The 13,010-nt window shown below is 41.2% G+C and overlaps 1 protein-coding gene across 1 annotated transcript; it reads right to left on the bottom strand.

Moving 5' to 3' along the window:
* Nucleotides 1-385: 385 nt before the first annotated feature.
* On the bottom strand, nt 386-1,151 carry LOC139440635 (ubiquitin-conjugating enzyme E2 D2B-like). The gene is made up of 2 exons (XM_071220481.1): nt 1,077-1,151; nt 386-880 (listed from the first exon to the last, which is right to left on the bottom strand). Exons 1-2 carry the CDS (start codon nt 1,149-1,151, stop codon nt 386-388), a joined length of 570 nt encoding a protein of 189 aa, XP_071076582.1.
* Nucleotides 1,152-13,010: the final 11,859 nt, after the last annotated feature.

The following is a 13,010-nucleotide window of genomic DNA, read 5'->3' as shown; positions in this document are numbered from 1 at the left end:
CCAAAGCAAACCCCTAAACACACAGGTGCCTCAGAATGAAAAAGATACCTTATGAACTTCCTAATCTTCATCCAGTGGTCCCCGCCATTGTCAGTTCTAAAGTACTCCTGCTAAGCCCACCACACTGTTGTTCTACATTTCCTATCCCTAAGGAGGAAAGAAGGCCTTCAGTAAAATGTTTATTGGAACTGGCCTCTTTCCCGCTACCCCATTTCCCAAGCATGCCCCCTTCCCCCTCACCTCTCACACCCACGCCACCCACGGCTTCCCTCCAGCCTCCACACACTCTAATGTGTCACATGTGATATTGGAAAGGATGCCTCCCAGAAAGTAGTCAAAGAACAGCCCATTCAAAAGCCAGGTGTTTTATTGAGGTGAGGGGTTATCATTTGTCCCTCATTCTCCTAGCATACTTCTTGGTCCAAGCTCGGGCCATGGTATCAAAGGCATCCCTGTCCTGTAAGTACATTCTCCCAATGGACGGAACAAAGGGGTCGTTGGGGTTGGGGTCACATAGCATGGAGGTGATGGATAGCAAGAGTTTGGATATGGTCAGTATAGGAGACCACTGGGACCTGAGAATATCTACACAGATATATCCCCTTCGGTTGCTATTGGGGTGGTAGATCGGGGTTGTGAAGTAAATAAGCGGCGGCCTGAAGGGGTAATTGGGTGGGAATTGTATGTTCAGGCGGAACAGCCCACCCTCGTAGGGGCTGTCGGCGGGACCCATAATGGTCCCCTTCCATGTGAACATGCTGTGGTCCACCGGCCCCGCGAAGCACATGGGCGGGGGGTCGTTTGTGATGTCTGTCAGTTCCTTGTGCAGTCGCCTCAGAGCGGTGGATATGTCAAACGGAGCAGGGATGGTCCGGATATCCTGACAGGGACAAAGGGTCAGGGGAGACGATGGGTTAGTGGGGCGTGATTTACGAAGACCATGTTTAGAGGCACAGCCAACCCCCCAGGTCGGTGGGTAAGAGCTGGAGCCGGGCTGTGGGCTGTGTAATGGCGGCGGGTTGAAGGCGAGTTGCGGACTCACCTGGACCAGCAAGACCTGAGGGGCTCCTGCTCACCTGTGCTCCGCTCGTCCCTGGATCCTCAATCCTTGGCTCCTGTACCTCCTCCTGCTGCACCTCTGGCTCCTCCATCCATGCTTCTTCCATCACTTCCTCCTCTGCTACTGTCGGCTGCTCAGTGTCTAAAGCCCAAACTGAGCTGCCAGGACGCAAGGCCTCCCTTCTACAGTGCCAACCGCTCCTACCGGCCTGCCACTACTCTTTCTTCAGGCCTGCCCCAAACGGTCCTGCGTTTCCCTGGCAGTATGGAACATGCTCTGTGACATCACAAGGGTCAGCTGAAGACATCAGCAAGTCAGTGGTAGCAATGTCAGGAAAGACAGAGGGCCTGAATGAGAGGGAGTCATTGTTATAACAATAATTCTATAGTCATAATGTTATAGCAACTTATTGGAGCTGTCTATAAAATAAAGACATAAACAAACAAACAAATAAGTAAAAAGGGAACTTGTATCAAAAAAAAAAAATGGTTCTAGTCCTCTGTATAGAATAAGGAAGCATGTCAGGCAAGGGAGTCCCCTGTGATATTTTACAACGAAAAGAGGAATACACTGGAAAAAGCACTACAATATTGGCTGCCTTTTCTGCTCCTGGTCACACTGCTGATGGGTGTTCTCCTATGTACATCACAATTTATCGAGGAGGTGCAGGACCTAACGCCAGCTCCCAGGGGATACTTTAGGAGTTTGTCATCAAAATCAAATGCTGTTTCTCACACATGACATGTGCATAGGTTTGATATGTCAGGAGAGAACAACAAGTTTCAGAGTCTATTGAAGGACAATGTATTGCGGCCACACTCTCAAGATTCTCACCCCATTGATTGCCAATCTTTGCTTCGGATTACAGTGTGAAATGCCAGGGGCAGAGAAGAGTAGGTTAGCTCCACCAGTAGATATGTAAAATGACCAGGAGCTTCTGTGCACACCATTAATCTACTTAGTTACCCACTGTCCAGGCATGGCTGCTTTTCTACACACACTTTGGATTTCATTGTACTGTTTGGGGCTTTTCTTTCAATTCAATTTCAAAGCTTGCATTTTGTTCAACCTATTGAAATCGTTGCGAAGGGGTGGAGGGCTCGATTTATTTCACTCTTGGTCCCACCCCTCACAGGAGCATGAGATTTAGATGCAATTGATATCTATAATGATCACCACTAATTTACTGAACAGGGTGTGGAGCATCTATGTTAGGTGCAAAGATAAATATGATATGATCTCCGAATTAAAGGCATTCATGGTCTGATGGAGGAAGAGGAAAACACGTTGACATGTATTTACGTCATTAAAATGGCATGCTACAATCCTAAAAAACATATTTAGAATCCATGGCTATAAGAAGGCCAAGGATCAAAGGAGACTCTTGAGGGAGTTCTATCTGATCTGAGTCAGGCATGATCACTGGCAGTTAGGTAGGAGGGGTGAGAAGAAATTAGGCAAGAGAAAAGGGCAGGAAGCAAAAATGGAAAGATTATAACTGAGCCAGGAGAACAAGCAGATGTGAAAGGCCTGCTGTGACAGAAAGCATGACTATTTCCAGGAATTAAATGCACTTTGGTGCATTGAAAAATGTGTGGTTTGAAGAATGCCTAAAGCCAAGAAGGCAATGTTGAGGTTGTGAACAGACTTTCAGATGAACTGATGAAGTTTTGATTTTATTCCATACACTGTAAGTAACCTGGAAGAACTTTAAGTAAATATGATGTGAATATTTTCTGTTTCGGAAAAGACTTCTCTAGCGCCTGGTGTGCAAAAAATTTACTAAGCCTAAAGGGAAGGGAGCCCAAGAGTGTGTAGCTCTGTTGGTGGTAGTGCCGTCCTGTACACCAATGGGTTGGGTGTTCAACTCCTAGGAAGGGCACATGCCTGGTCTGTGGGCTATGTCGTCATGGGAGGCGCCTGAGAGACAACCATGCTTGCCTGTTTCTGTCCCTCATTTCCTCTCTCTAAAGTGGAATTACAAAAATCTTTAAAGACAAAAAGCAAAATAAATGTCTTATTATTTAATAATATTACATTTAGTAGCAATAAAAATGAATACAACTAATTATGCAACCTAATAATCCATAGTTAATATTACTTGTGGTAAATTATATGCAGAGAATACGCTACTCTCCCCTTTACCCCTTACTGCTTCGAGAACCTATTTCCCTACTCTATTGATTATCTTGGGCATGTGACTTTCTCCATCAATGGCAAGACATCAGTTGTGATGTCCAAATCCTGAAGCTATGCTAATTACTGGCAGTCCTCATTAGGTTGGAACAGCTGCCTACAAAAGTATGTTGTATGTAATGGATACACATTCATTCTTGGCTTCCATACGGGAAAACACCTCACTCAATCCTCAGGTCTACCTTCCACCAAAAGTCAAGCCAAGATCAGATGAGGAGACTAAAGAATATCGTAGATAACTGGAAGACTCAGAAGTAAGAGATATGTGTTTGTTTTAATCCATGGGATTTATACTTTGCTTATTATTGAGGGAAAACCTAAGTTGTTATGTTGAAGAACGTACGGCATGGCTCAACTTGCAATACATTCTGTGTGAGTAAGAAGCAATATAATGCAAACAATAAATGCTGAAGTTGGTAGCATAGTGTTACTTTTGGACAGACAAGAAAGGGAAGAAACTACATAATTGCTGTTGACGCTTCTGACGTGGCTTAACTGTATAGCTTGGTGTCCCTTGGCTTCCCTATTGGTCTCGATATGGCTGCAGAAATCCAGACACAGCATAGCATTGCACGCAGTTGAACGGGAGACAAGAAACTGGAGAAACCTTGGCTTTCCTTTTTCATGGGTAAAGAAACCGTTTTTCTAAAGGTGACCCGGGCATACTGCATTCTGTGCCCTGAGTTGCAGACGGGAATCACATGGCCCCTCATGTCTATAATATGGACCATGAAATTGAGAAACACTTTGCCCTATTTGGGCTAGATCAATTCCACTTCGGTTCTGAAACCCTTAAAGTGTTTTCTCCATGCAAAAGATGCCTTCTGACAACAATAAGGAAGGGATGTCGTGATGGTGAATATTGAAAAGGCAAGTAACAATGATTTCTCCTGTTAGAATGATTTATTATATCCTTTAACTTTTCCTCTTCCGATCTACTGCCAAGCCAGAGTAGGGAAATATATGTGCATAACACACTCTATTTAAAAATAGGTTTTGCTGCCTTCAAACATGCCATTCATTAATAATACGGCCTTAAAAGATGTTTCGCAGGTAATTGAAACTGGGTGAGCAATGAATTTAATTGAAGCAAAGCAAGCATGACGCCAAGGTGAAGTCATGTTCACTCCAAGTTCATATTCAGAAGGCAGTCATGCTAATGCACGGCTAAAGAGAATACAATCTGGTGCGTCAGATTTACTGATGCAGAAAGTAGCGTGAGATCACATTAAAATGCAGCACAGGTACAGAGCCTGAGAGAGTTTATGAGCCTTGGGATTTGTTGCTCACATTCTCCTACCAGATTAGTTGCTGAATATTACAATACAACTTTCAGATGTCCCAGGAAGGTTAAGACACCAGTGAACAAACCTGTCAGGGGAAATCTTTCAGTCTCCGTGTTGCAACGGTCTGTCCGTGGCTTTCACACTTGAAAAGGCCATGTGAACCATGGCCTTCTCATGCTACATGAAATCCAGAATATGTTCACGCATCTAGGCTCTGCATACTACCTTAACTTTTTCCTTTGCATAACAGTATTTCTATGTAAATGTAAGTGTGTCACATTGTCTCCTCCTGCAATCTGTTCTTGCTTTAGTTAAAATACACTCCGTAAGAGTATTCTTTATGTATTTTTCTTCCTTTCTGGAACTGCTGGTTTCCTCTCTACTCGGGATGTAGAGAAATATGTTTACAACTATCTTCTTAGTTTTAACACTTCACCCCGTGTGTTATTTATTAGAAACACTCACGTCTTTCCTTAAAATGGAAGACATAGCTGCGACTACCTTTGCTCATTCTTTCCGGCTATATGAATCGAGTATATTCAAAACTCTGTTAATCTGGCGCTAATTAATTCTGCTTCATGAAATTGTAAAACGGCAAGCATTTGCCTATGAAACCTGAGAACTTGAAGAGTATTCTAGGCAGAAAAAACCAAACTCAATGTGCAGTTTGCACCAATAACAGTTCCAAGCATGTTCTCAGTAATGGAAATATAATGTATTTATTGTGACGAACTTGGAAATATGGACTTTGGTTAATATCAGAAAGGATAAAACCTGCCTTTCATACTATAAAGTGACTAAAAAGTAATGACAAGTAGTAAAGCTCCCATCTACTCTAAGGTCAAGGGATAACCTATCAGTAAGGAATCATAAATCATAGGTGGCATGCACATAGAACCAACTTCTAGGATCAATAAATCATTGGATGAAATAAATTGTACACTCTAGGGAAGTAAAACTTAATTCACCCCTTTAGTTAACTATGAGAATGAAATATAAGTAGACACAGCAGGCATAGCATATGGTGAAGTACTCTTAAGATTAATAGAAATTTTTAAAATGACCATTTGAACCAACTAGAGTATGTTCCTTTTCCAAGTGTAGGTGGTTTTGTGTATAAAAAGTTCACATACTTAATGGAAATGGGTGAATGAGGGCCTCCGAAAGTAAAGGGTTAAGTATTTTTGATGAATTAAATAACAGCCCATAAATATTAAAGACCAAAATTTTGAAAATCATTATTCTAGTGTTTTTCCATTCAGTAAGAACTCTCATTAACCCTGCTCAGAGTTTTCACATCTTTCCATAAACATTGGTGGAAAATTGCGTTGTTCTTCCTTTTTACATTTCCTGATCATATCGTATGCGTTATTACGGGGAAAAAAGAACTCAGAATAGGCCAGCGAAATATCCCTAGATAGCAGTTAATACTCCAGGAAAAAATGAACAGTAGAGTGCTTTATTGCAGGGAAGAAATGCAGCTTTTGCATAATACTCATTCATGACAGAGGGGGAAAATATATGTCAAAAATATGGAGAGTAATCACGTCAAGACAGTAAAATGAAAAACACAAAATTTATATAGGATCGTTGTCTTTCTTCTACAATTTATAACTATTGTGGCCAGCTCCTTATAATATGACTTATAAAACATACTGCATTGGTAATGTATGGGAAGCCCTAGTCAAAGATCATTTGAATATACTTCATATATATAAATACATAAGACCTAATGACTTGCTTGCTAGAGTGCTTCAAACGTGGGAGGTCTTGAAGCGTAAGCACTTCCTTGTTACAACAACTTGTAGATACATGGAGAGAGTCGTGAATATTAACAGATGGAATGTGAAAAGGGCCAAAGCCTAGGAAATATACATTTCAACTTTATAATCTACAGAAGCATAACATTTCACTTTCCAAGCCTTGAGAAAACGCGGACTTTTCTAGCATTGCTCCTTATACTCCTAGGTCCTGTTTAAGTAAGTGAAAAAGTTTCCAAAACACAGTAATAGGCAGGGGGTACTAAGGAGAAGTTATAGAAGTCTGTCTTATACTACAAGGTTTAATTCAGACAACAGATCTTAGGATGAACCAAATGGTAAGTGTGGTCTAAAGCATAAGCCTGATTCCGACCCAGTGAATTCATCAGGTAATAATCAGCAAATAAGTTTTATTTCAATGCAAACCCCAAACCAATGGAATACACAAGCATACATGCACGTACATGCTCATACAATCAAAATAGTTGGCAAACAAAGCCAAACTGCAAGGACTCAATGTTCATAAAAAGTAGTTAGACCTAACTGAGACAATACTGCCGGAGTAACAGAGCCCACACAAATCAATTAACTTTCAAGACCTGTTATGTGTGAAAGACAGTTGTTAGACTACATAATTCCCAGGGCTCCTCCTAGTGATGATGTGGTGTGGGTCTTTTAGAGGAAACCAGAAGTTGGGACGTCAGGTAACGATCAGAAGAGAGGATTTTTTCCATTATTGAAATACACCACCATGTCCTTAGCACCATGATTTACAATAGCCCAGTCCTGGAGGCTACCTAGGTGCCCATCAGCCAATGAGTGTATCCAAAAGCTATAGTATATTTACACAATGGAACTCAGCGCAGAAGGGAGAAAGAAGGAGCTCATACACTTTGCCATGGTATGGATAGAACTGGACAGCATTATGCTAAGTGAAATAAGCCAGGCTGTGAGGGAGAAATGCCAAGTGATCTCACCTTTAAGTACAACATAATCAAGTGAGGAAAAAAGGAACCAAAATAAAAACGGAGACATTCACATTAAGAACAATGTAGCAATAGTGAGAGGGGAGGAGGGTGCGGATGGTGGGGAGAGTGGTCTATAGGAGCTACTATAAAATACACAAGAAGAAAATCAAGGAGGAGGGTTGAGGTGGGTTAGGGATGTGGGACTCCCTAGCCTGAGGTGGAGAGACGGGGAGAAAATGCAGTCAATTTTCACTGAATAAACATAAAATTAAATAAATATATATTAAAAATTCAACCTAATAGAAGATTTTTATGAAAATCATGTTTTATGCCTAAAAAATAAAAATTAAGATTTGAAGTTAAAATAAAGAAAAAACTGACTTTGATGAGAGCATAGAGTTAGGGGTAGAAAGAGTGGAAACCAGTGAGGAAGACAGAAAACCGTCATAGAAGAAAAATAACCAGGGGTACTGTGTCCTCGCTGCCTAAGGTTTCCTGTATCAGTAAGGTCATTCCCATTCATCTTCCTGTACTACCCTTACCTCCCCCGGTCTATTTTGTGCCTATCATTAATGTTTCTTATTCCATGTACCTTTTCCCCCCTTGTCGGTCCACCCGCTCCCGCTAATAACCCTCCATATTACCTCCGTTTCTGCAATTCTGTTCCTGTTCGAATTGTCTGCGTAGTGTGGTTTTATTTTTGCCTTTAAGGTTAGGTCCTCTTTAGATGTGAATTTGCTGCCCTTTTATTCACATTTTTTACCTTCTTTTTTCTTAGGGAAGTTTCTGTAGCTTTTCATATAATAAGGGCTTGGTGATGATGAACTCCTTTAACTTGAGCTTGTCTGGGCAACAGTTTATTTGCCCTAGCGTTCTAAAGGACAGCTTTGCTGGATAGAACAATCTTGGATGGAGGTCCTTGCATTTCATGACTTGGGATACTTCTTTCCAGCCCTTTCTTGCGTGCAATGGTTCTGTGGAGAAATCAGCTGACAGTCTTTTGGGGATTCCTTTGCATGTAACTGTCTCCTTACGTCTTGCAGCTTCTCAGATTCTCTCCTTATCTTTCATCTTGGGTAATGCAATTGTGATTTCTCCTGGTTGTTTCTATTTCGGTACAACTGTCTGGGACTCTCTGGGCTTCCTGGGCTTCCTGCAAGGCTCTTCCTAGTGCCACATTGGGGAAGTTCTCCATCATTCGTTTTTCCAAGAATTTTTCAATATATTGTTCTTCTTTCTTTCCTTCGGCCACCGCTAGGATTCTAATGTTGCAACATTTAAGATTTTCCTGGACGTTCCTAAGCCTCTCCTCATTGTGTTGAATAGTTGTTTCTTCATTCTGTTCTGCTTGAAGGAGTATTTCTTCTTTGTGCTCCAAACTTGTTCATCTGAGTCCCGCTGTCCTTCCCATCAGTGTTGGTTCCCTGAACATTTTTCCTCTATTTCTCTTTTCCTATCCTGCATTTCTTCCTCTATTTTGTGACCCTACTCAGCCAATTCTGTGAGCATGCCGATGACCAGCGTTTTGAACTGTGACTCTGATAGGTTGGCTAACCCTTAATCACTTAGCTCTATTTTTCCAGGAGCTTTGATCTCTTCCTTCATTTGGGCCATTTTTATATTTGTTTCAGAGTGCCTCTTATGTGGAAATGGGGAGAGGCTTACTGGTTCACCAGGGAAACCCGCGTTGCTGTCCTGTGAGCTGTGTGTTGTGGCGGGTCTGAGAGGGAACAATGGTGCTTACCCAGATCTCTGGTGACTTTCAGTCATTTGCCCTGCTATCCACGAGCAAACCAATCTCTTCTGGTGATGATTGCAAGGTCAGTACTTGGTGTATAAGTTGTAGGACTCCGTGGGTCTCTGCGGGAAGTCTTCTGTGAGGATGAGAGTTCTTTCCACCGAGAAAACCCTCACAGGTGTTTTCAGTTACATGTTTGAGGCTTTATTTGCGTGCCCTGGCACCTTTTCTCCCACGGTCTGTTTCCCTTCCCACATCGTTGCTCTTGGTTTATTTGCAAGCGAATGTGAGTCCACGGGCTCTGCATATGCCACCTTGCGGACACCAAACTTCAGCCGCTGCCTTGCAGCAAGTCCTCTCCAGTCATACTTCCCACTTCTACTCATCCTTCAGGTATGATTGAATGTTTCTTTTGAACTCCTTGTTGTTGGACTTCCCTACACTTCCATATTCGGGCTGTTGTGGTTCCTTGTTCTTGTTAAATTTGTTCTTGTCCTTGTTCTGGTTGTGAGGAGAAGAAGTGCATCTACCTAGGCCTGTGTCATGGCCAGAGGTGACTGGAGTGTCTTTCAAACAGGACTGAAATTTCTTCAGAGAGGAAATATTTATTATTACTTCTGTACAGTCTAGCATTTTTGGGTGGATACTTATAGTTTTAAAAGAGCATGTTCTTGTTGAGACTTCAGGACCATTTCTTGGGGGAACTATGCTTTATTTTATTTTACAAATCAGTAACTCGGGATTCTAAGAGATACAAACTATTCAAAGCTGAATACTAGACAGTGATAAAGCCAGTCCTGAGTGCCTCCAAAGTCCCTATTCTTCTTCACCACAGTGTAGATGTCAGAGACGTGTGGTTCTCACAGGTGTGGCTCAGTTGGCTGGGCCTCACACTAGAAAGTAAGACGTTTCAGGTTTGATTCCCATAGAGCACATTCCTGGGTTGCTCGTTTGGTGCCCACGTGGGATGGGAATGAGGGGCAAGTGATAGATGTTTCTCTTTCATATGGATGTTTCTATCTCTAAAGAAACCAAAATGTTTTTTAAAAAAGGATTTGTAATATTATTAATATGTTTGGAGGGAGATATAAAGGAAAAGTGTATTATTGTATTCAATATTTTATAAACAGTGAACCCTCTATGGTTTTTTTTTTTTTCCTGTTAAGTGACCCTAGATAAGTGGTTTCCAAGTATGGAAGACAGGGGCTTTCAATCAGTTCTCTGTATCCTCTCATTATATGACACCGCGCCTACTCTGGTTTCTACTCTCTGTCAGAAGTGACCAACAGTAGCCTCGAGAGTCTCTCTGAAAGAAGGAAAGAGATGGTTACACACAAGAATGGACATACCAGTTGGAAGTGCAGCAATGGGAATTGCAGATTTGGCGCGTTACTACATGACCCTGAAATGATGCTTAGATCATAAAGAGCAGCCTGTCCTTTTCTTACCAATTCAAGAAATTGCATGACATTAAATTATCATACGTAAGCCAAGGGCCTCAGATGTTTTAAAAAGTCTCTCATTTTCACGAAATCCTTCGATTGAAGCATTATCTTGATGTTGCCACGTGAAATACACATATAGAAGCAGTATTGTGATGCTGCGTGACAAGTCAATTGAACTATGTGATAGTCTTCATAGCTTTACAAGAATGAAGACCCTGTCATGATTTGTTTGCTATCGTACGAGCCACAGAATTTATTGTCAAGAACTTGTCAGTGGAAAAGAAAAATGTACACTTTCTAGCACTGACATTTACTGGGAATAAATCTAACATGGGCTGAATGAGCACAACTCGGATGACACACATAACACTTACCACTGCCGTACTGTAACCATTATTGTGATGATAAGGTCTTAGATATCCCACAGAATTGGTGAAATATAGGATCAGTCCCACAGGGTATTGACTGTTTTGCTTACTCCTAGGGTGCAATAAATTGCATGGCTGTGTGTTGGTGTAATGGGAGAAAGGAAAGCAGTACATAGAAATATCTTTCTTCTAATTTCCCTAGATATTTCTCCTCACAGGTAAGTTTATATTTCATTGAATGTCTATATATGTGTTAGTCCAGAGCAAGTTATTTCTTAGTGACATGTGATTTTCAAGCACTCTTTATTGTTTTATAATGAATAATAAATGGAAATATTAAATAGGACTGCAGAAGAACAAAGTTATTTTCTACTGATGTTTTCTCATTTTCTCTTATTGCTTCCTTTAAAACTACACATTTCCAAAATGTGAAAAATATATCCAGTCAAGACATAGTGTAAACAAACGTTTTTCTGAATGTTTTCTATACAGATAGTCCATGAAATTCTTTTCAAAACACCATAAATTTATTTTTGAAAGAATGTATGTGTAGACCTAAGTAAGGATTATATACTTGTGTGTATATATCACTCATCAAGGTCTCCAATAGAGAGCATTATGTGATTAAATTCTATTTGGGTTACCTGGTAGCTAAGATTTGAATTATAGTTTTGTCAATGCTTAAGACTACAAGAAACTGGTCTATCCTTTCTGGTGCAATACCGTTAAAGTTCATGAAAGCATTAAGTAGCGTGTCATTATAATAAAGGGAAGGTTAAACTTTTTCTCCCAGTTGGACTCACAGAATAGTTCCCAGCAGCCATAGCTGCTTCTGACAATTGCTTCTCTCACTACCCTGGATGATGTGTATCTACATATGCATCTCATTCACTAAAGTAGAAGTGACAGGCTTTCTTCAAAGTTCTTGGATTCCATGAACTGGCCTCCACGATGACCTGAGTGAAGTGAACCATTATCCAAATGACTGTGGACGTGTTACCTGAATGAAACTAATTTTCAGTGATGGTCCAGTAACAGTGTGGACACCTTCCTAGCAAGAATTTCTTGGATTACTTAAGAGCCTGACATAGGGTAGGGAGGCAGGACACAATGTGTTCTTCCTGTGGATAGAGTTCTTTGGTAGATTCAGTGAGGAGGGAAGGGAACACTCCCAAGTATTGGCCAAGTTGTTTTGAAGGGACTAGTTTTTTAAATGGACATTTGGAGTGTTCTTTCTCCTACTACAGCCATTCACACCTTTCCCCCTTTCCACTACTGCTCCCAACTCCAGCCCCCCTTCCCTCTGCCCTTCTCCACACTCTTATCTGTGTCCAAGGATCCCGAATAGGTGTTTTTCCACCACTCCCTTCACCTTCTTCTTCCATTCCCCCAGCCCCTTCCCATCCGACAGCCCTCATTCTGTTTCGGTTATAATTCATCCATTTATACTTTCTTTGTTATTTTATAGTATTCATTGAATTCCACATATGCCAATCTTATAGTCTTTAATGCACTTTCCAAGTGGTAGATATAGTTTCAAAATACAGGGATTAGTGAGGATGTCTAGGGAAACATAATTAGACACATTATGATTCAAAACATAATTCATGTAGTAAGAGTGTCCTTCCTTGAACCTTTAATTCCACACAGCAGACTTGTTCCATTATGCTGTCAGCACTGATCCTATAAAATTAGCAAAAAAAAAAAAGTCCTAAATGGTATTTCTCCCTCACAGCCTGGCTTATTTCCCTTCGCAAATTGCTCTCTACTTCCATCCATGCCATTGCAAATAGTATCAGCTCCTGAATTCTCTCTGATGTGTAGCATTCCATTGTGTAAATGTACCATAGTTTTGGATCAACTTATTACCACTGGCACTGATGTTGCTTCTAGTACTTGGCTATTATAAATTGTACTGCTGTGAACATGGAGGTGCACAGGTTCTCACTTTTAACTGGAATATAACAAGAAAAGAAAAAGCAAAGAAAATATAACCGGTGACATTGAAATTGAAAACATGGTAACAATAGCCACAGGTAAGTGGAGTGGAGATAGTGGGGGAAGAGTGGTCTATAGGAGCTACTGTACAGGACACAAGGACAAAATCAAAGGGGATGTTAGGGTGGGGGGAGGGAGGTTGGACTTGCCTGGGGAGGGAGGGATTGGGAGAAAATCCAGCCAATTGTAGT

Source organism: Desmodus rotundus, unplaced genomic scaffold, assembly GCF_022682495.2.
Source record: "Desmodus rotundus isolate HL8 unplaced genomic scaffold, HLdesRot8A.1 manual_scaffold_380, whole genome shotgun sequence".
In the NCBI taxonomy this organism is placed as follows: domain Eukaryota; kingdom Metazoa; phylum Chordata; class Mammalia; order Chiroptera; family Phyllostomidae; genus Desmodus; species Desmodus rotundus.
This window is presented reverse-complemented; position numbering and strand designations above follow the sequence as displayed.

Coding starts and splice junctions, on each gene's coding strand:
- LOC139440635 (XM_071220481.1), bottom strand. CDS start 1,151: ATGGAGGAGCCAGAGGTGCAGCAGGAGGAGGTACAGGAGCCAAGGATT. Junction 881..1,076: donor CAGGGACGAGCGGAGCACAG/GTGAGCAGGAGC, acceptor TGTCCCTGTCAG/GATATCCGGACCATCCCTGC.